Source organism: Rhinolophus sinicus, linkage group LG15, assembly GCF_036562045.2.
Source record: "Rhinolophus sinicus isolate RSC01 linkage group LG15, ASM3656204v1, whole genome shotgun sequence".
NCBI lineage: Eukaryota > Metazoa > Chordata > Mammalia > Chiroptera > Rhinolophidae > Rhinolophus > Rhinolophus sinicus.
In genome coordinates this window covers 29,117,278-29,142,074 of record NC_133764.1, presented here as the reverse complement: position 1 = coordinate 29,142,074, position 24,797 = coordinate 29,117,278, and the positions used below count along the sequence as shown (strand labels likewise).

At 36.8% G+C, this 24,797-nt stretch overlaps 1 protein-coding gene across 16 annotated transcripts in view; it reads left to right on the top strand.

Moving 5' to 3' along the window:
- Window positions 1-24,797, top strand: part of BPTF (bromodomain PHD finger transcription factor) — a 124,887-nt gene that overhangs the window by 74,908 nt on the left and 25,182 nt on the right. For 9 of the 16 annotated variants that reach the window (XM_074319900.1, XM_074319899.1, XM_074319894.1 and 6 more), the window contains 11 exons: window positions 1,033-1,209; window positions 2,295-4,602; window positions 8,910-9,034; window positions 9,734-9,862; window positions 11,534-11,684; window positions 12,012-12,135; window positions 14,143-14,389; window positions 14,769-14,930; window positions 15,151-15,302; window positions 16,212-16,320; window positions 21,408-21,622. In XM_074319900.1, the coding sequence (XP_074176001.1) occupies window positions 1,033-1,209; window positions 2,295-4,602; window positions 8,910-9,034; window positions 9,734-9,862; window positions 11,534-11,684; window positions 12,012-12,135; window positions 14,143-14,389; window positions 14,769-14,930; window positions 15,151-15,302; window positions 16,212-16,320; window positions 21,408-21,622 (3,899 nt within the window). The remainder of the gene's footprint in view (window positions 1-1,032; window positions 1,210-2,294; window positions 4,603-8,909; window positions 9,035-9,733; window positions 9,863-11,533; window positions 11,685-12,011; window positions 12,136-14,142; window positions 14,390-14,768; window positions 14,931-15,150; window positions 15,303-16,211; window positions 16,321-21,407; window positions 21,623-24,797) is intronic. The other 7 variants (XM_019732876.2, XM_074319904.1, XM_019732880.2 and 4 more) reach the window with 3 other exon arrangements.

The window sequence follows — 24,797 nt, the reverse complement described above, 5'->3', positions numbered from 1 at the left end:
AAACCTTTCTGGGAAGAGCCATTTATTTAAATAAAAAATATGTACATCCTGCTAAGGCCTTGAGATATTTGAGTTCAAGTGAAGAAGAAAATAAAAGGTAGAAAATGCCTCCAAGGCCCAAGAATATTCATTCAGACAATAGGTCTGTTTTGTGGGTTTGATTATTTTTTTTCTTCCCTTCATGGAAAATTTGAAACTACACAAAAATAAAAGAGACTATAATAATGAACTACTGTGTAACCATCATTCAACTTCAGTAGTTATCAAATTCTATCACTCTTCTTTCAGTTGTCACTGCCCACTTTCTTTTCCTGGGGGTTTTTCCAGCAAATCCCCAAAGTCATGTCCCTTAACCAAAACTAGTTAGGTATATATATCTCTAATTGAGATGAACATTTTTTCCTAGTCATCATGCCATTATCACAATCAGCAAATTAACAGTAGTTAATATATTAACCATCATATTCATATTCCAATTGCTGCAATTGTCTCAGAGATGTCTTTTTGCTGTTGGTAATAAACCAGATCCAAACTAGGCCACACACTGCATTCGGTTATTTAAGTCTTTTATTCTTTGATACAGACTTAAGTATTCTTCCCCTGGAGTCCATGGATAAACTTCAAGGCTATCTGGGAATCCAGTGAAATTGATTAACAAAAGTTTGTGTATGTACTTTTTTTTCGGATAGGGCATCTTAACATTTATCTGATTGTAATATGGTTCTGTAGTGCAATGTATGTTAGAAACCACAGGTGCAGACTTTCTGAAGTCAGTGAACAGGTTGAAATAGTCTCAAATGTGAAAGCTTCTAAAGCACATCTAAAATGCAGTCCTTCCTTTTATGCTTTAGGTCACCCGAGCATATAAGAAAGTATATAGGATCTTCAACCTTTTTTTTTTTTTTAATAAAAAATAATGAAGTATATACATTGCTTGAAAACACTTAATAATGTCCACTAAATTAGATACATGAAAGTAAGTTGCTAATATTCAGAACACCTGTACTTAACTATATACTTGGTTCTTTTTAGCCAAAACTAATATGGATGAAAACATGGATGAGTCAGATAGAAGAAGAAGTCCACGAAGTCCAAAAAAAATAAAAACAGAGCCTGATTCTGAGAAAGGCGAGGTAAAAGATTCAGATTCTGCAAAAGGAGCAGACAAAAGTGAAATGGACATTTCAAAGATTACTGAGAAGGACCAAGGTAAGGAGGGTCAAGTGTGAAGGGCAGCCTGAGAGTGATAAGAATGCACTGGATCTAGTTCGCACAGCAGGAAAGGTACTGCATTGTCTATTTGATAATAGCTTTATTGAAATGTAATCCTTACACCACGTAATTTGCCCATTTAAAGTGTACACGTCAGTCACTTTTAGTATTTCACAGAGTTGTTCAACCATCACCACAGTCAATTTTAGAACATTTACATCACCCCAAAAAGAAACTCATACCCATTAGCAGTCCCAAGTCTTCCCTAAATCCCCCGTCCCCCCAGCCCACCAATCTCCTTTCTGTCTATGGATTTACCTATTTTGGACATTCCATATAAATGGAATCATGTAATATGTGGCACTTTGTGACTCGCTTCTTTCATTTACCATAACATTTTCAAGGTTCATCCATGTTGTAGCATGTATCAATATTCCTTCATTTTCTAAATTGCTGAGTAGTATTCGATGGTATGGATATATGCCACATATTGTTTATCCGTTCATCAGTTGATGGACATTTGGGTCTTTTTTACTTTCTGACTATTAGGAATAATGTTAATATGAACATTTGTGTACAAGTTCTTGTATTTTACCTAAGAAATGGGTAAGTACCTAAGAGTGGAATTGCTGGGTCATGAGATAGCTCTACGTTCAACATTTTGAGGAACTTACATTGTGTTTTGTGAAAAGTTGTTTTTTAAAAGCTAGATAAGCTAGATAATGCCATAAGCCTTATGATATTTTATAACTATAAAACACTCCATACAAAATTTTACATGAAGGTACTGGCATATACAATACCTATCACATACTAAGTAATGCCTAGTAAACTAAGGCATTCCATCATTTTTAGATACTAAGAATCAGAATATTTAAATATTGGGAATACATAGGTTCTTTTAACCTTTTATAAAGTTCAGCCTTGTTCGTTGACCTATTTTTAATCATAAGAATTTTGAAATACCTAGATGTTTATATTTAAGTTTTTGAGTGAAAATTCATGGTTTTTAAAATAAAAACATTATGAATTCAACACTTCACACTAAAAATTTCACTTACATGAATGTCTTTGTTTCACAGATGTAAAAGAAGTCCTAGATTCTGACAATGATAAATCCCTCAAGGAAGAACCAATGGAAATAGATGATGGTGTGAAAACAGAGTCACATATAAATTGTCAGGAAAGTTCTCAAGTAGATGTGGTCAATGTCAGTGAGGGTTTTCATCTAAGGACTAGTTACAAAAAGAAAATTAAATCATCCAAACTAGATGGACTTCTTGAAAGGAGAATTAAACAGTTTACATTGGAAGAAAAACAGCGCCTTGAAAAAATGAAGTTGGAGGGTGGAATTAAGGGTACAGGAAAGACCTCTACAAGCTCTTTGAAAAGTCTGTCAGAGTCACCAATAATAACAAAAACAAAAGAAGGGTGTCAAAGTGACTTGCTTAGACAAGAACAAAGCCCTAATGTAAGGAATGATAAATCTGAAGACTTTCTTCGAGGATGTTCACAAAATGAGTCCTCAATTCTGGGAATCAGTGATCCTGATCATACAACAAGTAAACTTTATCCAAAAGATCAAATGTTAGATGACATCTCCATTCAGAGCCCAGGGACAAACTGTCAGAAACAAAATTCTGTTGGAAATGACATAGATGAGAGTCTCTCTGAACCTTACAGTAAAGGTCAGGAACCCAGTAAGAGTAAAAGAAAAGGAAGTGACTTTCTCATCGATGATTCTAAACTGGCCAGTGCAGATGAAATTGGTACTTTGATCTATAAGAACGAAAAACCACTCATACAGGAGGATAATGACACCATTGTTTCTCCTTCCCAGAGCCCTTTACTTCCATCAGTATCTAAAAGTACTGATAATAGAGATATCCCATCTCTGTCAAAAGCAGTGGACTTTGAAGGAAAACTGGGATGTGACTCTGAATATAATAGCACTTTGGAAAATAGCTCTGATACTATGTCTGTTCAAGACAGCAGTGAAGAAGATATGATTGTTCAGAATAGCAATGACAGCATTTCTGAGCAGTTCATAACGCAAGAACAAGGTATCGAAGGCTTGGAACCATTGAAACATGAGTTTGTTTCAGATAAGTCCACTGGAAGCTGTGATGACAGGCTGCAGGGTAAGGTAACTGAAGCAAATGGTAAAAAACCAAGTCAAGAACAGAAATTAGAGGAGAGACCAATTAATAAATGTAGTGATCAAATAAATCTAAAAAGTAGCAACAAAAAGAATAATGAAAATCGAGACTCTGAAAAGAAAGGACAGAAAGCAAGTACCTTTCAAATAAATGGAAAAGATAATAAACCTAAAGTATATTCGAAAGGTGAATGCTTAAAAGAAGTCTCTGAGAGTAAAGTAGTAAGTGGTGATGTTGAACCAAAGGTTAATAATATCAGTAAAATAATTCCTGGAAATGATATTAAGTCTTTGACTGTTAAAGAATCTGCTGTAAAGCCATTCATGAATGGTGATGTCATCATGGAAGATTTTAATGAAAAAAACAACTTGGAAACAAAGTCATGTTTACTGAGATCTTCAGATGCTGAGGGTGACTACCAAGATGGGCTAGAGACCCTGCCATCAGCCAAAGAGTCTGAGCGTGCACCAGCTGCCACATCTCCACCATCTTGTCTAGAAAGCAGTTCAACAAATCAGGTAGAAGATATGGAAATTGAAACCTCAGAAGTGAAGAAAGTTACTCCATCACCTATTACTTCTGGAGAGGAATCTAACCTTAGTAATGATTTTGTTGATGAAAATGGTCTGCCCACCATCAAAGATGAAAATGTCAATGGAGAATCGAAAAGAAAAACAGTCATCACAGAAGTCACCACCACCACATCCACAGTGGCCACAGAATCAAAAACTGTAATCAAAGTAGCAAAAGGCGATAAGCAAACTATGGTCTCCTCCACAGAGAATTGTGCCAAATCCACTGTCACAACCACCACTACAACAGTAACACAGCTTTCCACACCCTCCACGGGCAGTAGTGTGGACATCATCTCTGTGAAGGAGCAGAGTAAAACCGTGGTCACAACCACTGTGACAGACTCACTAACCACTGCAGGGGGCACTCTGGTAACATCTATGACCGTGAGCAAAGAATATTCCACAAGAGACAAAGTGAAACTCATGAAATTTTCAAGACCCAAGAAGACCCGTTCAGGTACAGCTCTACCATCTTATCGCAAGTTTATCACCAAAAGCAGCAAGAAGAGCATATTTGTTTTGCCTAATGATGACTTAAAAAAATTGGCCAGAAAAGGAGGAATCCGCGAAGTCCCTTATTTTAATTACAATGCTAAACCTGCCTTGGATATATGGCCATATCCTTCTCCTAGACCAACCTTTGGTATCACGTGGAGGTATGTACTTTAAAATGTATTTAAGGAAAGGAGAAAGTTTAAAAGAGTTATCTAATAAGCCTATCTCATTTTTTAAAATGAGAGAGAGAGAAGACAGTAAGCTTATACTTAATGGGCAGTGTTAATAATGGAAACAAGATACAGAGAGTTTTGAACTCAGCCAGCCGATAGATACTCATTTACTTAGGGAAAAATGTTTGAAGACTGAAATGTAAGGGAAACCTTTAATATGAAATTCAATTTTACTTTTCACAAGACAAAAAGAAACATGTCAAATAGTTTTTGTGGTCCAACTAAGTTATTGCCATGTGTTTGATCTGGGCATGAGACAATCACAATATCGGATAATCATCAGTTTTCTGGAATGTTTGTACAATTGTCCCTAGAACAAAGCAGGAGTTAGGGGCACTAACACCCCCCCACCCCCCCGCACCCCCCACCCCACCCCCGTGCAGTCAAAAATCCGTGTATAACTTAAGACGCCCCCCCACCCACACCCACCCCTGCATACACGGATTCCCGGTCATGGATTGAGAATCTATTTTGTTTCTATTAGGTGATTCATAAAAACATAGACATGGGAAACTTGCCTGTAAATCACATAAGATTCATCATAATGTGGAAATCTTCCTAATGTAATTCATTTGCATCATAAACATTGGTTTTGGAGTCCTCTATTATTTATGTGAGTAAAGGTAGTGTCTGAGATTCCTTAGGGATTTTTTTAAAACCCGGAAATAGTCTTAATTTAAAATTTCCTGGGCATTAAGCTTTGGGGATGAGTCATAAGTATGTAGTGTTGGGGGTTGTAAGATCATGCAGTCATATTGGGAAAGGATCTTCTTTTCTTTTCTTTTGTAGACTGGCCACAGAGGGACGAAGTTAGGAATAGTGCCCAGTTTTCCTAAATTCCAATGAGTACTTCATCTGCTATATCACATTTCACGTATTTATCCTTGCTTTGTCCTTTTTCATGTCCTTGTCTTTTTTTACCTTTTCACTCTTACAATTGAAAAGAAAGGATGAAACATAAACATTGAAAACAAAGAATTCTATGGGGCATGCTCAGAAATTAGAAGCGATCTCAGTTTTAGTCATATTTTGCTAGAATCCTAAAATTGATGAATTCAGCAAGTTACTGAGCAGACTGCATTTTGCTTTAGGCTTTATTTCTGTGTGTCTTTAATATGGTCCCAGTTTCTGTAAGTTAAAACCATACTTTTTTGTTTCCTTTTTATTACAATTAGCTAGTATTATAAAAGACCAAAAAAAAAAAAAGATTGTAAATGAGTATTCTCTATAAAGGAATTAATGACCAGTCATAGTTGGTTTGACCAAGTTTTTAATAACTCATCTTTTGATTTGAATTAAAATATCATCACTCCATTACACATTCAATAGAGACAGCTGAAAAGTCCAATTTCTCTGCAGGGCCTGCAATGAAGGATTTGCAGAATCCTGCAGGGAATCAAGGAACTCTTCATTACAGTTCATGGATTTGTAGGATTACTCTGCTCTTTTCTGCTTTCTTCATTGAGAGCGGTCCCAAACTGTATCCTTGAATGTCCTGCAGGTAACTTCTTTCCCACTGGAAAAGTTACTATGTACAAATACTTTCATTAGAATGACCGGGCAGTTGTGAAGGCCGGCCTTTCTGCTCCTTTCTTTTTCGAAATGGAAGGTAGGCTCGACTGGGAAGCATTTCCTCTGAACCAGTTCTTACCCAACAGGTGTTGAGCCAAGGCCCTTACCCGCACAGCTGGGTTTCAGGAGCCTTGTATTGTTATGTTTTAATATGCACTGTGGGCACAATTTGTATCTGTTTAGTTAATTTCTCATTTTTTAATGGAAGGAAATACCTTTCTGTACATTTTAAACAGATAATTGCCTTCATATATATGCTAGCATCTTAATTTGCTGAAGTTGAGAGAAATATAATCCCTTCTGTCTAACGGAGGCATGGGTAAATATGTAAATTATTCCTGACTTTAGAATGCAATTTTTGGAATACGTATAGCTATAAAAACATGCATGTAAAAAAAAAAACACACACACAAATGTGAAATGCATTTTTATACTCCCACTTGAATAAAGTATGTGTGATGCTTAGAGTAGGAGCTAAGACTGCCAAAGGTGCATGTTCAGTCTTTATGAATTTAATGTTAAGTCTGAGCGGTATTGACTAAGTGAAACTTGTCTCATCAACTCACAGGGCTTCTTTTCCCCTGCACACTGTCCATTCCCTTAGTCCCTTTTCCTCAGGCCCTGATTCCGTGTTTCATTATCACTTTGAACTTGTAGTTGTCTCCACGGTGCTACTGGATCTATCCTGTGACTATTCTGACTAAGCTGAGCAAGCATTTAAAGGGGACATGTTAACTTCTGCAGGGCTGAGGGGGAAGGCGTTTGCCACCTACCCTTACACCACATCTGTGAGAAGTACTTCCCATTATAACCCGTTCAACGCTGGATAAATTTCAGAGTCCTTGATATAGATTGTCTTTAAGGCTCTTTACTCCTTCCATTGGGTGCAGCACTTTCTGGCTCTGCCTTCCTCTCGTGTCGGCTTCATCTCTTACTGCACCTCTGCACCCCTTCCCTCCAGCCATAGCACACTGGGTGTGGTTTCTGGGAAGAAGTGTGTGCTCTTGTACACTTACCTCCTAAGCATACGTGTGCCCCTTGCCCTCAGTCAGCCACCCCCACATTCTTGTTGTTGGAGAATCCCCATCCGTAAGCCACATCAGGTGCCCCTCCCTTTTGCTTTCTTCTGTTAAAGCTCCTGAGGACACAAGAACAGATTATGATTCATTTCTGTGTCCCTAACTTCTTTCACTGAGTCTAACACATAGAAGGCGCTCAGGTATTTTTTGAATGAGTAAATGAATGAACAGGCTGATAGCACACAAAGTGTGTTCCCTATCTGGTGTTTTCATTGTAAAATAGAGATGCTTTAAAGTTGTTTGAAGAGACTGATTGGGGGAAGAAGAGAGACCATGAAAATTATTTCTTTCACAATAAATATTTGTTTTCTCTCATGAGCCCAGAGTTCCCTAGGTATTTCTATAGGGTGTGGTCTGAAAGTGACACACATTTTCCCCTTCCCAGGACATCCCTGCACTAGTTAACCTTTGCCCTCTAATTTAAAAATTATTCTGTGCATGTCAGAGGATTCACAGGGCGATAGGTAGCAGCACAGCGAAGAAAATAATGGTGTCACAGGTGGAGATGGGAAGTTAAGTTGCAGCAACTTTTTGACTAGAGCTTTCCCTTTCTCACATCGTTCATTTTTCCAACTTAACATTAAGAATAGAAAGTACTGCCTTCGAAATACAAGTTAGTCTAAGATTTACCCTCTACCTGTGTTAAAAGAGGAAATTCTTTAAGTTTTATAGATTTTCTCTACACTGCAGTCATTTAAGTGTGTGGAAATGTCAACAAAGTAATTGCACAAAGATCGTTAATGGGGAATTTACAGCCTAGAGCTGCTTTAAAATGTTTTATGGTTAATTCCATTTTAGAACATGATAATCATTGCAGTTGTAAGTTCATTTTGAAATGTGTTTTTAATATTATTTTAAAGAAAATATCTAAAATGTTCTTTGCACACAATATTTGGAAAAAAACAGGTTCCTTTCTCTCCTGATGAGTAACTAATACAGTATTGTCCTTGTTTATTATTCATTGTATTATTCATTGTATTGTAGGATTCCCAAACTACACTAATGTTTTTAAAGTATTATTAGTATTAGTAGTCATCATCCAGGAGCTCATGCTTTGCGGAACCACCATTTGGATACAGAATTTTCTATCCATTTGGAAAGGTCTTATTGGATTTGCAAGGTCTTTTTTTGTTTTGCTTTTTGAGAAAATATAAACATTTCCAGTTTGTTTCATTAAAAATCCATTAAAACTTTAATCCTTCAAAACTCATCACATTTGTAACACATTTATTTCTCTATATTTGCTCTCCCTCATAATTTTTCTGACACTATTTTGGAATTAGGCTAAATTTATAAACTTTTCATAAATTGTTGCCATATCTATCTTGCAATGAAACCTGCTCTTGTGCAAATTTATATGGCACTTGAAGTGGCTACGGCCCCTTTTTAAGTTGTGAGATACATGGTATGCTTAGGAACAAATAATTCTTTTATTAAGGAACATGTACTAGCCAGAGTGCTTACAAAACCATGTTATAAATATTGACGTCATCAGGACAAGGAACAATTTGTCAGTTTAGTAGAATGTATATGTGTGTGTCTATTATGTACACATCTGGGATTTTTCTTGGGTGTTTCTTTCAGGTATAGACTTCAGACTGTTAAGTCCTTGGCTGGAGTGAGCCTTATGTTGCGGTTACTGTGGGCAAGTCTGAGGTGGGATGACATGGCAGCCAAGGCGCCTCCGGGAGGAGGGACGACACGGACAGGTAAGAGGTTTTGTTTTCTAGTTTAAGTTTACAGAAGAAAAATCACTTGACAGTTTGCTTACTTTTAAGCATATCTGTTATTTATTAAAATACAGTGCTTGTGTTTTAAAAATACAGCCATGTTAACGTTTGGTAGCACATGCTGTAAAATCCTGGGGGCAGGATACGGGGGTTCTGATTCACAAGGTGAATTCACAAGGGGTTCACAAGGTGAGGCATTTATATGGGAACCAGTCTGACTTTTTAAAAGATACTTCTTATTGTGGAGTACAAATCATTTAAACTGGGACATCTGGAACACTATGCTTACTACTTCCCTCCTAGTGTTTTATTATTTTGGCTGAGTTTTGCCACCAGGAACTAAGTTGCCCCCAAACAGTATTTTGCTCAGTTTAGAAATTTTCAGTGAGGAAGAAACTCAGTATTATTGCATTTCAACAGTGATCCTGTAGTCATTAATTAATCAAATGTTTCCAAAAGTTTATTCCATGTGTGTCTTCTTTTTAAAGCAGCAGATATCATACCTTTTTTTTTTAAGGAGGGCTCAGCTCACAGTGGCCCATGTGGGGATCGAACTGGCAGCCTTGGTGTTATTAGCACCGCACTCTAACCAACTGAGCTAACCAGCCACTATCATACATTTTTATTCTCTGAATTTTTTAGGTGGTTATTAATACTTTGTGAATTAAATCCCCATAGAAACATCTGAAACTGAAATCACAACAACAGAAATCATTAAGAGACGAGATGTTGGTCCTTATGGTATTCGATCTGAATATTGTATCAGAAAAATCATTTGCCCCATTGGAGTTCCAGAGGCACCAAAAGGTAAGGAATAGAAAGAATTCTGTTCTTTCATTATTGACTTGTTAGCCACATTTTTTTTATCAGTTGAAGTTTTATTGTAATTGTTTCTTTAACTCTTTATTCAATAATGTAAAAAAAAATATATTTTTTATTATAAACTTTTATTTTCAAAATGATCTTTAAGTAGTAAACATAGCAAGATTCCACTAGGCATACACTGATGCCTATAGGCATGTGTGCCAAGGACGGGGAGGGTACAAAGAGCTGTAATAATGCCTCTTAAAATTAAGGTGTGGAGCAGTGATTGGCATCTCCATCAGCTCCAAGAGGGCAGCCCCTGAGTCTGTCTGATGTATTGTAGTCCTGGCGGCTGTCGCAGCAGCTGATACATAGGTGGTCAGTGGAGATCTGGTCACTCAAGGGTTAAAGCTACTGGGAAATACTTGAGTGCCAGGGTAGAAATACTCTAAGAGACTAAAAAGTTACTCAGGGAACATTTATAGAGCACCTACACGATAGGCGCTGGGCCTGAACACACAGAAGAGTGAGCTCCAGCCCCTATTTGCAAAAGTTCAGTAACGTGTCCAGATTCAAGATACACAGACAAAAATCAATAATTTTATTTTATATCGCAATAAAAATATTTATGAAAAAATCTACTAAGAACTGTGTAAAAGGAAAACGCTGCCCTTACATTTAAAAATGTATAAATTTAATTTTCGAATCTTGATTGAATTAACTTGAAAGTTCATCCTGGAGAATAAATGACTGGGAATGGCCTTTTTGAAAAGAACAGCAATAAGAGGGGTGGCTGTCCTAGTAGATGATGAAATATGAGCATAATTAAGACGTTGTTGTCCTGGAACAGTATCAGATAGCTCAGCTGACAGGCAGCGAGACCCAGATGGAAGAAGGCATTCCTGACCAGGCTTCAGGCTTGACCCACAGCCGTCATGCAAACCACTGCAACCTCCTTGAGTCATTTTCTTTGGCTTCTATCACTGTACAACCCAGGGCCTGCTGCAATTTCAGTTTCCTTCTGCTGCTTCCCTGTTCCCTGAACATATGGGGCAGTTCACTGCTTGTCTCTCTCTCCTTTTTATTTTTAAAATTTTTATTGTTAGGATATTTTATGTATTCCTACTAGTTTCAGATCCCTCTGTTATGTTGGTAACTCACAAATCCCCCTTCTCAGTGCTGTGAAGGGGAACTGCAGATTGCCAGAGTCGTGCATGGCGAGGAAAGCCAGCCCAGCTGGGGAAAGAACAAGCTCTGCTTCTTGAAGGAACCTGCATCTTTACTGGGGGTCTGAAGGATAAATAGGTGTTAGTGAAATGAGGAGTGGGAGGCTAGGGTTAGTGTCCCAGGCAGAGGGAACAGTCTATGTAAAGGTTCATAGGCCTTTTGTGTTAGTGGCCAGCAAACCGTGGCCCATGCACCTGCTTTTGTTAATAAAGTTTAATTGGAACACAGCCACACTTACTCATGTATTGTCTTTGGCTCCTTTCATGATACAAAGGCAGAGTTGAGAAGTTATAACAGAGACCATCTGGCCCCCATGGTATTTACCATATGGCTCTTTAAGAAAAAGTTTGCCAAACCCTGTTTTACATGATATATAAGAGGAGATGCCAGAAGTATTGTAATTTTAGAAGCTATATTGCTTAAAATATTCTGATTTCTTTTTCATAGAAACACCTACACCTCAGAGGAAAGGCCTTCGATCAAGCGCACTGCGGCCAAAGAGACCAGAAACGCCCAAGCAAACTGGCCCTGTTATTATCGAAACCTGGGTAGCAGAAGAAGAGTTGGAATTATGGGAGATCAGGGCGTTTGCTGAGAGGTAAGGGAATAGTTAACACATTATCAGATATTTGAAAGTTTTATCACTTCAGAACTAAAGAATTACCCTTTTAATATTTTATTCAATGTGTCCTAATTTTATTCTACCATTGATTTCAAGAACCAGCTATATATCGCTAATTAAAGTCCTGTTTCTAATTTTATCCATTTGTCAATTCCTAATTATCTTAATTTAAATGTTTTCTTTTTAAATCAAAATAATTTCATACCACTGTGTGATTGGAGAATCCACCAGATTTCACTTAATATTAGATGCCAGATGCCTAATTGTTTGTTTCTGATAAGTTCCTCCTTTGTTTTCCTGCAGAGTGGAGAAAGAAAAGGCACAAGCAGTTGAGCAACAGGCTAAGGTTAGTGAACAGAAGAAGGCAGAGGACCTCAAGGCCCAAATGGAGGCTCACCTCAAACAGCAGCGCTTGGCTGCCCAGCAGGTGGGGGAGTTGGTACCAGTCCCACCTGGCAACGAATTGACATTTTTAGCCAATTTCATGCACACTAAAAGCACAGTAATTATATATTCATGTGGTCTTATTTTTAAGTGTATCTCACGTATATCTTAATTTCATTACTTGAAAGTAGCTTGTGGATACACCAAGCCGTACTTTTACAGAAAGTGTACATATCTGAAGAACGTGTAAAATAAGATTACTTACTTTTTATGTTTATAATTTAGAAGCTAGTTTCTAAAGGTAACTTTTTCCTGTAAAATTCCAATCCGTAAAATCTGTGAAAAAGCAAAATGTACTAAAACTCTGTAAGAGTGTGTTGTAATTGATAATCATAAAGCTATAAATAATGTCCCATATGCACCTGAATATTAGGAACCCACATAAAAGATGATTACCCCTTTTTTCTGTTAAGAAGATGCTATAACAGTTTTTAGCTAACTTGGATGTATAAGTGTTCAAGATATAGGTGAAATAGATACATGTCTATTTTTAATATCAGTAGCATAAGTTACACATAACTTTAAAAATTGCATATTATTTAAACCAAACTGTTCATTCCAAACTACTTTTTTCCTCTCACATTTTATGAAACTTTTTAAAATTCTTTTATATCGGCTTATTATAGGTTAGTATGTTCGTTTACATCAAAGTTTGAGATATAGCACTTTTGGATTCTGTCTGTTCATACATAGAAAAACTGGCTAGTTTTCATTTTATGCAGGTCTCTAGTCACCTTTACACTGTGACCTAATGTTTTACTTTTAAAAATGTCTTTAACATGCTTATTTACAAAGATAGTCAACATGTCTAATTTTGAAGGTACACCCCTAGGAAATAACTGCTAAATACATGTTCGGTTTTTTTAAATCCTTTTTTTACTGGTTCAGTCACATGGCTTATCTATGTATCCAAAACTAAACTGCTTTTTTCCTGAGGAATGAGACATTATGTGAAATACCTCACATTACGTTCAGGCACAGAGGATGTGTATAGCAGTAGTCCTGAGAAGATTGGGTGCGATGTCATTGGTGAGCAGTTTCCAATTGCAGAAGATAGTTCAGCACTGGAATTTGATCTTAGTACATATCTCAGCTCCACCACTAGCGAGCTCTGTGGCCTTGGGCCAGTTACATACCCTCTCTGAGCCTGTTTCCTCATCTTTAAATTACAATACCAGCAACTTGATTGGGTTAGTGTAGTGTCAGCATTAAATAAGATAATGAAGGCAAAGCATCTGCCATCAGCTTTGCAATCCATGCCACCTGTTTTTACATGTGTAAGTTTACACCATCACGTCTGTAAGCTGTCGGGAAATATTAGCAATCCATGATAAAAAATACACAAATTTTCTTTAATATGGTAGTCTGAAAGATGAGATTATACCACTCTATATAAAACAGTCTAACGTATTTTTCTGTAAAATATGTTCAAACTGAAATTTATAAGAAGTTTAGAAAAATTGTTTTATAATTTTCAGCTTGCTTGATTGCAGGTTTGCCAACTTGAATAGTGATATTTAAATATTGATGTGGTCTTTATGATTGGATAATTAGCCTTACGGTAAACTGAAAACCTTTTACAGTTCTTATCATTTGTTATCTGCTCTACATCCTGCCATTGAGCAGCAAGGTATCCCTGTTTCCACTAAGATCCCCCACGTCTCTTACTTTCAGTCTGAAGCGTGGATATTTCTAAGGGCTGGAAAAACTCTATTGTTTTTTGTTTTTTTTATTACGAAAAACTACTTTTAATAAACTATGTGTGACTTAGAGTCATAAAAATATTTTATGACTTAGAGTCATAATCATGTTTTCATCAAGAAATTAAATTCAAGGCAAATTTATATGGGCATATTTTTAGAAGTAAAATATTTTTTGAACTATGACGCTGTTTCTTAAATTGGGAGAAATTATAGCTGGACCTCTTGCAGGATGGTATTATTTATTTAGAACTATTTTCGTTCATGTTTTCTCTCCCTGACTTTTCTAGAAACGATTGGAACAGCAGAAGCCTACAGTAATTTCAGCTTCCACTACTTCCCCAACAAACAGTACAACTAGTACCATCTCTCCAGCACAGAAAGTTATGGTGGCCCCCCTAAGTGGCTCCGTTACAACAGGAACTAAAATGGTACTAACCACCAAAGTTGGATCTCCAGCTACAGTAACATTCCAGCAGAACAAGAACTTCCATCAGACCTTTGCTACCTGGGTTAAGCAAGGCCAGGCAAATTCAGGTACACAGCTGTGAGGAAATAAAAGATGGTTTTCATTTAAGAAAAAGAATTTCAGTACATTATCTGCTGAAATAAAACATTTCTTTAGAAAATTATATTTCTTCTGCAGCTGACTGAGCAACCAAGCTGTAACAGTTGGTGTGTTACAGATAATATTCATAATATTACATTAGCAAAACTCCTCTTTTACATTATTTCACTTTCAACATTTACATAGTTCACTTATTTTGAGTGGAAAGGAATGTTTTTTTTTTCGTTTTTGTTTTTGTTTTTTAATACAAAATGAACCACATTTCATGCATTGGTGCCCTTCCTAGAAATCACTACGTTGCTGGTTATTTTAAATCTAAAGCTTATTAAATGTCTTATACCCCATTAGCCACCAGCACAGCTGCCACATCTGCTACAACCATTGCCAGCACAGGTCAGACGTTCCAAATTACAGGCAATCCAGTCACTATGGCAGGAAAAGTAATTACCAAACTGCCACTTCCTGCAAACAGCAAGATTGTCGCTGTAAATGTGCCAGCAACACAAGGAGGTAAGGGAAATGTGAAGAGTTTTAATTCACATTTGCCAGATCATACTGTTGCCATTATTTTTCATTTCCTTTTCACTGATTTCAGTCCTCGGATCTCACATTCTATGTAGTCCACTATAAAACCCTGCCACACGTAGTTTCTCCTCAGAATCCAAACAACACCTGATGCTTTTTATTGATGGGGCAGACATTAATTACTTCTTTATCTTTCTTTTTTAAGGCGTTGTTCAAGTACAGCAGAAAGTCCTGGGTATCATTCCATCAAGTACAGGTACAAGTCAGCAAACCTTTACTTCATTCCAGCCCAGGACAGCAACAGTCACAATTAGGCCCAATACCTCAGGCTCTGGAGGAACCACAAGCACTTCACAAGTAAGCATTCTTTACAGTAAGGCTCATTTTGTTTTCAAGTGTTCACCATGTCAGCTTTTTAGAATGGCCTCTTCCAGGATTAATCCAGCTTCTAATTTCCCTTTGCCTTTTACTTAATCTGTGACAAAGTACTGATTTTTTACACACTCTGTTATATTTCTAAGTAAAAAAATGACACATGAACTGTTCATTTTTAACATGTAGTTAATAGCACGTTAGTATAGTATATGAATCATAATAATTGCTTCTGATGCTTTTATATAAAGGAAATCCCTTTATATAAAATAATGGACAGCACTGGACCACCCAAGGAAACTTGTTATGCAGCTAAGAAATAAAACAAAAAATGTAATCCACAGCACAATAGTTTGTAATCAGCTGATATGCACACGTTAGAGACATCATTTCTTTGGCCCTAGTATTATGGAAAAAGTTTAGTTTTGCAGACTTGAAAATGTTCTGAACCTAACTATAAAACTGAAAATAACACGTTTTTTGTCTCTCCTTTAAAACTATGAAAGGACATTTGGTTTCTGATCTTAACTCTTATATTCCCTAGGTTACAGATACGGATTGGAGCTCAGGGAAAACAGAACTCAGTGTTTTCCTGTGAGCAACTATGGTGGTTATAGATTAGAGCTTCACTGTCTTGTTCCTTCCATCTGTAGGCTGTTCCTTGTATCAGTGACAAAGAATTGCATATGATCTCGTTTGAATGAAATTTTCTTCCCTCAAAATTCCATCTGGATCCTGATGCTTAATATAATTTAAAATGTAATTTCCAAGAGCCTCTCTCATTTCTGTAGATATGTTTATCAATATAGAATGTTTAAAGATCTGTGTTCTAAGTCCATCATGCCATAGTCGTTTAAAAACATTTTAATTCATTGTCTTTTATGTCATTTATAGGTAATCACAGGGCCTCAGATCCGCCCTGGTATGACGGTGATTAGAACACCACTCCAACAGTCAACCCTAGGAAAGGCAATTATTCGAACACCTGTGATGGTACAGCCAGGTATTCATCCATCCTGTGTTATCATTTTACATCTAAACAGCCAGTCCAGGAAATCTGTAATACGCTGTATTTGTCACTCTACATACTAGAAAATACCAATTTGAATTAAGACTTCAAAGCATACTAAATTTCTAATGCATCGTGGGATGCATCCATAGATATTTTTTCATATCTGGCATTGCAAAATAGATCCAAGTATGCTTATTTAATATGTTTTTTAAACTTCTACTAAATGGAATACATGCATTCAAATCATGGAAATAAGAATGAGCAAAGAAAATAGTCTTTGTGTTAAAAGACGGAGATAAGGAAACGGCTAAGAAGCATTTAAACGGAAAGCATAAAACAAGATTACAAGGACAGTGCCAGCCCTTCATTAATGTGAATAGGTTAAAGCTCCCATATTAAAAGTTGAAGACCATAAAGATTAAATAGGAAAACAAAATCCAACTATACATTTTTGAGAAACATACCTAAAATCAAATTACCCCCAAAGGTAAAAAAAAATAAAAAGATGGGTAAGGATACATGAAATAAAGACAAAAAAGAAAGAAGGGGACAGTGGGGAGGACAAGGATAATCCTAGTAATTTTGTACAGAGTAGAAGTCAGTGTTTTAAAAAAATGTTAAATAGGACAAAAAGGGTAATATTATATTGGCTTAAAGATACAGGTTGCAATGAAGATCCAGTCTTGGATTTTTATGAATTAAATATCACTGAAGTATAGAAAGCAAAAACTATTTGAAATCAAGGAGGGATTAACAGAGGCATAGTAGACCAGAAACAGACAGTGTATCAACTTTTGTACCTTTAGGAATACACATTGGTTTTAAATATTTGTGGACAATTTGTACAAAAATGGTCATATAATGCATCAGTGGTAAAACCTCGATGGGTTCCAAAAAGTAAAATCTGTATAGGCCACATTCTATGTAGTAAAGATAGAAATTAATATTAAAGTATTATAGTAATAACCTTTACTTGCTTGGAAATTTAAAAATGTATGTTCTCATAAGTGATTTTTAGTTTAGAGAAACATGAAATGGGTAATTACAGACAGATTATCAAATAGCAACTGAGCTGTGCTGCTAAAGATGAACTCAGAGGCAAATTCATTCATTTAACACATGTTTGAGCACCTATTCTAGGCAGTTGAACTACATTGGTGAACAAAACAGACAAAACGCCCATATTCTTAAATCTTAATCAGAAGTTAGAAAAATATATAAAACAAGTCTTAAAGGAAAACAGGAGAGAGAAAGTAAAATAAAAGTACAAGTACTAATTAACAGAAAAGGCAAATATTAAAACAAACCATTTTTTTGCAAGTCTAATCTTGAGAAAAGAGAACAAAATGCTAGTTTAGAGAATTTGGAATGAGAAAGTGCTATAAAAACAGAATGAACTTTTTTAAATCAAAAGAGAATTGTGTGGGCCGGCCCGGTGGCTCAGGCAGTTGGAGCTCCATGCTCTTAACTCCGAAGGCTCTTGGTTCGATTCCCACATGGGCCAGTGGGACTCCTCAACCACAAGGTTGCCAGTTTCAACTCCTCGAGTCCCACAAGGGATGGTGGGCAGCGCCCCTTGCAACTAAGATTGAACACGGCTCCTTGAGCTGAGCTCCCTCCCGGATGGCTCAGTTGGTTGGGGCGTGGGCTCTCAACCACAGGGTTGCCAGTTCGATTTCCTCGAGTCCCACAAGGGATGGTGGGCTGCGCCCCCTGCAACTAGCATTGGCAACTGGACCTGGAGCTGAGCTGCGCCCTCCACAACTAAGATTGAAAGGACAACAACTTGACTTGGAAAAAAGTCCTGGAAGTACACACTGTTCCCCAATAAAGTCCTGTTCCCCTTCTTCCCCGCCCCCAAAAAAAGAGAATTGTGTACAGGTATCCTTGAGTTAAGACTTTGAGAAGTCTCACTATTTATACTCAGGAACTAAATCTATTTGAATAATGAGGAATAATTATGTACTATGCTTATAAATTTCAAATCTCAATGACTCATATCAAGGAAAGAAATTTAGAAAGTTACTATAGTATTACCTACAAAAAACAATTTCACACCTCATGGTTTTATGGGTAAAATTCTTCAAAATGGTTAGGAAACAATTCCTTATAAAAAAAGTTTCAGAGATAGAAAAGATTAAATCTTTTCCTGTTCATTTTACAAATTTAGCACAATTCTAAGAAGAAATATAGCATCCTTTTCTTTTTAAAGGAAGTCTTCTGATGCCTAAGTCGTATTTATCCCAGAAAAGAAAGTATGATTTATTATTTCAGTTAATGCTACAGGGAAAATTGTTAAAATTCAATATCTACTCTTGTTTAAAAATAGATGCCAATTATGCAGGTAACTAAAAGGAAAGATAATGTAAAGGAGAAAAAAAAATTATAGACAATAAATTGTAATGTACTTACAAAACTGAAAAACGTGGTAATTGCAAGATGTATAGAGCCTGTGTTCCTTAATGCCTTATGTAGCTGCAATTGTATGTTTCACTTGCATATGTGAATCTGTAGCTTCACAAATAAGTGTGTCTGGTGTGGAAAGAAAAGCAGGGTGGCCAATGGGGCTGATGGGGCCCAAGGAAGATGAGAAGAGTCACAGCAGTTGTGGTCGGACAGATGGAGGGTGGGTAGATGTTTGCACTGTCTGAGGGTGCACAGAGCAACTTAGCGTTTCCCAAAATGGAATCCACAGACTCCCGTGATATACAAAACTTTTTAATTTTTGAATTTGCATTTTGATGATAATCAAAAAATAACATGTGCTATTGGGGATCATCTGAATGACCATCCTATAATCAGTTGGTACCAGCCCTTTTATCCATCTGTGTTTATGATGACACTATATCAGTACCAGGTGATCAACTACAGTAACTTTTCATGCATTGTTCCTCGAACTGCAATATGAGAACATACTGTTAAGGTTCAGAAGTTCTCAAATCCAAGCACTTGACTACACGTGCTGTACTGTGTTTTTGACTCATCTTGAAGAATGAATGGGTAAGAATAGCCAAGTAAAGTTTAGAAGAAAGAGTAGTGACAGAAAATTTGCAAAGCCAGTTTTGAAAGTATATTTTAAGCCTCCAGAGTTAGGAGTGTGACAGCAAAGGAAACTAGACCAATAGAAACCATTAAGGAAGCATTATATGTGAGAATTTGCTGTATGACAAAGGCATCATTTTGAATCAGAAAGGAAGGACTGGTTATCAGTAAATGATACTGGAATAATCATTTTATAGTTGGGGGGGGCAGAAATAGACTTGCTAATATGTACCATGACTGAGAATATACTTGGAAAGATCTGACTAGATCATGCAAGAAAACTTTAAAAGCAATAATTAAAGCAAAAAAAAAAAAAAATCCACGTAAAAAAACTTCAATAGGTTTACAAATAAATGAAATTAAAAAGCAAACATCAAAGTAGGAAAAATTCATTTTCATAATTTAAATCTTTAATCTGTATGAAGCGACTATATAAGAGAATTCACAAATGAAGTATAACGACTTGAGATGTAAACACTGTAGTAATTGAAGAAATTCAGGCCCCGTGATCATAATCTTTCCGATTGCTGGAATATTTTACTTTAGTGATAATACCTACAGTTTCATTGTTCAGTAAAATGGGCACTCAGTGGTGGTGGGAGTATGGATTGGTATAACCTTTCTAAAATTCCGTTTAGTACTGTGTTCCTACTGTGAACCCAGTAATTTGGGGATTCTAAGGAAATAATTGGAAACACATAAAAATTTATAAATAAGGATTTCACTATGGAGGGTTCCTTTTAAGTTTATTGGGGTGACAACAGGTAGTAAAGTTACATAGGTTTCAGGTGTACAATTCTCTAATAATACATCATCTATATGTCACATTGTGTGTTCACCACCCAGAGTCAGTTCTGCTTCCATCACCATATGTTTGATCCCGTTTACCCTCATCTACCACCCCCTCCCCCTTTTCCCTCTGGTAACCACTAAACTATTTTCTGTGTCTATGAGTTTATGGAATTATTTAAACCAAAGAAAAAGGAAAGTATTCTAAATGTCAAAATAGGTTCAGTTTTATACATATGCAGTAATATTTACACCAGTCATTAAAAGAAATATACACAGAAATATGTGTTCACAGAAGGAAAAAAGTGAATATAAAACTTAGAAAATGTGATCTTATTTGCTAATTAATAATGAATTAGGACTTTGTAAATGCAAAATTAGCTACCAAATAATTACTGTTAGAGACTATTCCACCAGGGAAAAATATCCCACCTTGTTTTTTCTTCCAATTTCAGCAAGTTAAATGAGAAACGTAGTTTTTAGAAGACTGTAGAGCCATTCCCGTTGACTGCATTCATTAGATAGTTATTGAACAGTAACTATGGAAGCATTCTTTTAGCATTTTGCCCTAGTACAGGCATACCTCAGAGATATTGATGGTTAGGCTCCAGACAACTGCAATAAATCCAGTATCACCATAAAACAAGTCAGAATTTTTTGCTGGTGGAGGGTCTTGCCTTCAATTTGAAGACAACGTAACATCTCTGAAGCTCAGTAAGACAAAGTGTGCCTAAATTAAGGATATAATGATCCTTCCCCTCTTGGTTCTCCCAAGCTGTCTGGCACATAGCTGTAAGAAAAGTTTATTTATAAATGTAACTAGCCCAGTGTATGTTTCAGTATGTTTTCTTTAAAATTCATGAATTAATTTTATATTAAATTTTTTAAAAATAGCATATTCCTAAGGAAAGGCAGCCTTATACGTGGCATATTTTACACGTTTTTTTCTGTCTTCCCTCTTGTCCATTTTGCTTTAGGCATTTAGGAAGAGTATTGTTCACTCTGCTACAGTTAGCAGGAACTGGAGAATGGTTGTCAGTGAGCTGGTTGAAAACAGGCTCACTGACAATGAGGTGGGTCCTTTAGGTGTGGGTATATGTCTGCATGCATCCTTGGGCTGTTGGCATCCCATAAGTCTTTTTTGAAAATTGAAAAGAATACATTCATCTGATGTGTTGATGAATATTTCATCTCAAAATACTGCCGAGGGCATGTAAGTATTTGCAATGTTTTGCCGTCTGCATTAGGTACTCCTCAGCAAGTGGTGACTCAGATCATCAGAGGGCAGCCTGTTTCCACTGCCATCTCTGCCCCTAATGCAGTTTCAAGCCCTGGGCAGAAAGGCTTACCTTCAGGACCATCCACTGCAAATCTGCAGTCGTCAGCCTCACAATCCCCTCGTCCCCAGCAAGGACAGGTGAAGCTTACCATGGCGCAGCTCACCCAGTTAACACAGGGCCACGTAAGTACCGAGACTTCATTTCAACCTTAGAGGTGATCTCATTTATTTATCTTGCTGTAAGTTTAGAAGCATGTACTTATTTTCAGAAGTTAAAAAAATACACTTAAATTTTAAGAAATGGTGGCTTTCTAGGGTTAAACAAAAACACTTAAAGGCGCAGGATATACTAAACCTCAAATATCTAGAGCCCTTAGACCATGCATGCTATAACAGCGAGAAGGTAACATTTTAACCACCAAAAGGTATTGGTTGGCCAATTTCCTAGGGAAAAATAGAATTTGGGTACATTAAGCTGCTTCCTTGCAAGACTCATTATTGTCATCAATTTTTCTAATAGTAATCAATAGATTGAATGCAGTTTCCATTAAAATCCTAAGAGATATTTTTGTAGAACTTGACAAGCTGATTTTTAAAATTGATATGGAAGTGCAAAGGACCAAGAATAGCTATAACACGTCTGAAAAACTAGAGGATTTGCCCTATGTGATAATCTGATATCAAATTTACTATATACTGCTTTATTAGTTAATACAGACACAAGGATGGCTAGACCAACAGAACAGTAAAAAATGCAGAAAGTGACCCATGCAGATGTGGACACTTGTATGCGAGAGGTGGTATTGTAGATCGTTCAAGAAGGACAGACTTCAGTAAATGGTGCTGGGACAATTGAGAGTATATGGGAAACTATGAAAATGGACATGACCTCACTCAGTCCTCATAACCTAGGGTAGGAAAGGAAAGGCTTTATGAACACACAGAAAACACTAACCATGAAGGAAAATTTTGTACATTCAACTACATTATAAAAGACAGTGAAAAGAATGAGAGAAGGTATAAATACAATTAACTAAGGAATATTATCCAGAATACATGAATTACTACAAATCAGAAGGGGAAAATCCAATAGTTTATTAGAAAAAAGGGCAAACAACCTAGATGAGAAAAGAGGAAATCTAAATGTCTAAAAATCCAAAAAAAGAGCTGTTGAACTTTATTAGTAGTGAAAGAAATGCATATTAAAACCATTTGCATAAAAGGTTAGTATAAATCCAAATGTCACACAAAATCAAGGGTTTAAAGATATGGAGCAAAATGAACTCTTCATGCACAACTGGTTTAAACATTTTGGAAAGTTGAAAATATGCTTTCCCCTGTCCCAGTGGTTCCTCTGGTTCTCCTTCAGGTGTATTCCCTAGAGAAGTTCTTGTTCATGTGAGCACCAGGGAAATGAATCTTCATAGCAGCACATTGTTCGTGGGTCAAAAACTGGGAACGACCCACATGTCTATAATCAATTAGATAAATAAATTGTGGTATATTCCTACAGCAGTGAAAATGAGCAAACTAGAGCCACACAGAGCTACATTGTTGAGCTAAAGAGGCAAGTAACGAGCAAACTTACATCGTGATTCTACATGGGTGTAATTCAGAAACAGGCAAAAACGGCCGTATTGTGTAGGGACACAGGGCCACTGCATCGTGTCCCCTCCTGGAGGGGACACCATTCCCATCATCATCTTCGTGGATGGTGCTCCTCAAGTTGTGAGCCTGTGGCCGATAAAGTGCTGTTCCTAAGTAGTAGCACTATGAAGAAATGCAGCGTTGTCATAACAGTGAGAATAGTGGTTACCTTTAGGGGAAAGGAGGGAATTAAGATCAGAGCAGGTCATATGGACGCTTCTCAGGCACTGGCAGTGGGGACCTGAGTGCTGGTTTTATACATGTTCACCTTCTAATTATTCTTTAAACCATACGTGGTGTTTTATGTATTTTTGAGTATACACACAAAAAATAAATTTTAGAAAAGCAAGAGTAAATAAGGGACTCATGAGTAAAATATACATTGCTTAGATTTAGTACGTGAACTTTGTAGCATAAGTTTTCGCTTTTGGGAATTTGGGGTGGGTTGTTTTTGTTTTGACTTTCACTTTCTAATTCTCTGCCATATTCCTGGTAGTTAAGGTTACTAGATTTAATAAGTCCTGACAGAAGAGACAGTACATACAGAGTTTTTAGTTCCTGGTCCCCATTTTGATAATTTCTGGTGACCCTCCTGACTTGGTATTTGTATTCCATGTCTAAAGCCTAAGCTCTTTGACTTCAACACACGCAAACACACCAGAACTAGGTATGTGCTGAAAAACAAACTAAGAGACCTGGGTTCCTCATTTTATCTCACCTTTAACTTGGTCTCTAACTTTGGGCAAGGGACTGAACTTTCTAACTTGAGTTTCCTATTTGGTAATAAGATTATAGTAATATTTTCTCTCCCTACTCCACAAGGTCACAAGTCCATTGTGAGAAAATCAAATGAGGCAGTATGTATAAAGATGCTTTGAAAATTGCAAAACAATATAAATATCAGATGATTTAAAATCAGAATTTTGTGTTGACGTTAGTCATTCCCTTCAATGCCCTTAGAGTAGTTCCCCCCTATCTGTGGAGAGTACATCCCAAGACCCCCAGTGGATGCCTAAAACCCTGGATAGTACCGAACCCCAGATATACTATGTTTATTCCTATACATACACACCTTTTCACTTAAAGGAAGCACCTTACGGCCTGTCTTTGGCATGTTCGAATTGCCAGCATCACTACCCTTATGCTTGGGGCCATTATTAAGTAAAATCAGGGTTACTTGAACACTGCAAGCACTGCCATTGCATGACAGTTGATCTGATAATCAGGGTCACTAAGTGACTGGTGGGCGGGCAGTGTATACAGTGTGGAGACACTGGACATATTCATATCCCGAGTGGCTCGAAGCAGTAGGTTCGAGATTTCATCACACTACTCAGAACAACATACAATTTAAAAATTATGAATCATGTATTTCTGGAATTTTCTATTTAATATTTCCATACTGTAGTTGGCCATGGATAACTAAAACTGAGGAAAGAGAAACCATGGATGGTGGAGGGGACTACTGTATTTTATAATTTGGGAAATTTAAATCTGGCTCCCCAGGTGGAGAGCTTGGATTAGAACTCTGGATTGTTCATGGTTTTTCCACTAAACGGCATCAGTCTTTTTAAGTAAATATTTTAGCTTATCTGAATTCCTTCTGCTGCCATTCCATAGACATTCAGTTATATATTTTCATTACATTGCAGGATCTTTTCAACATAAAAATGGTATTCTTACAGATAGATGCTTTGATCTCTGTTTGCAT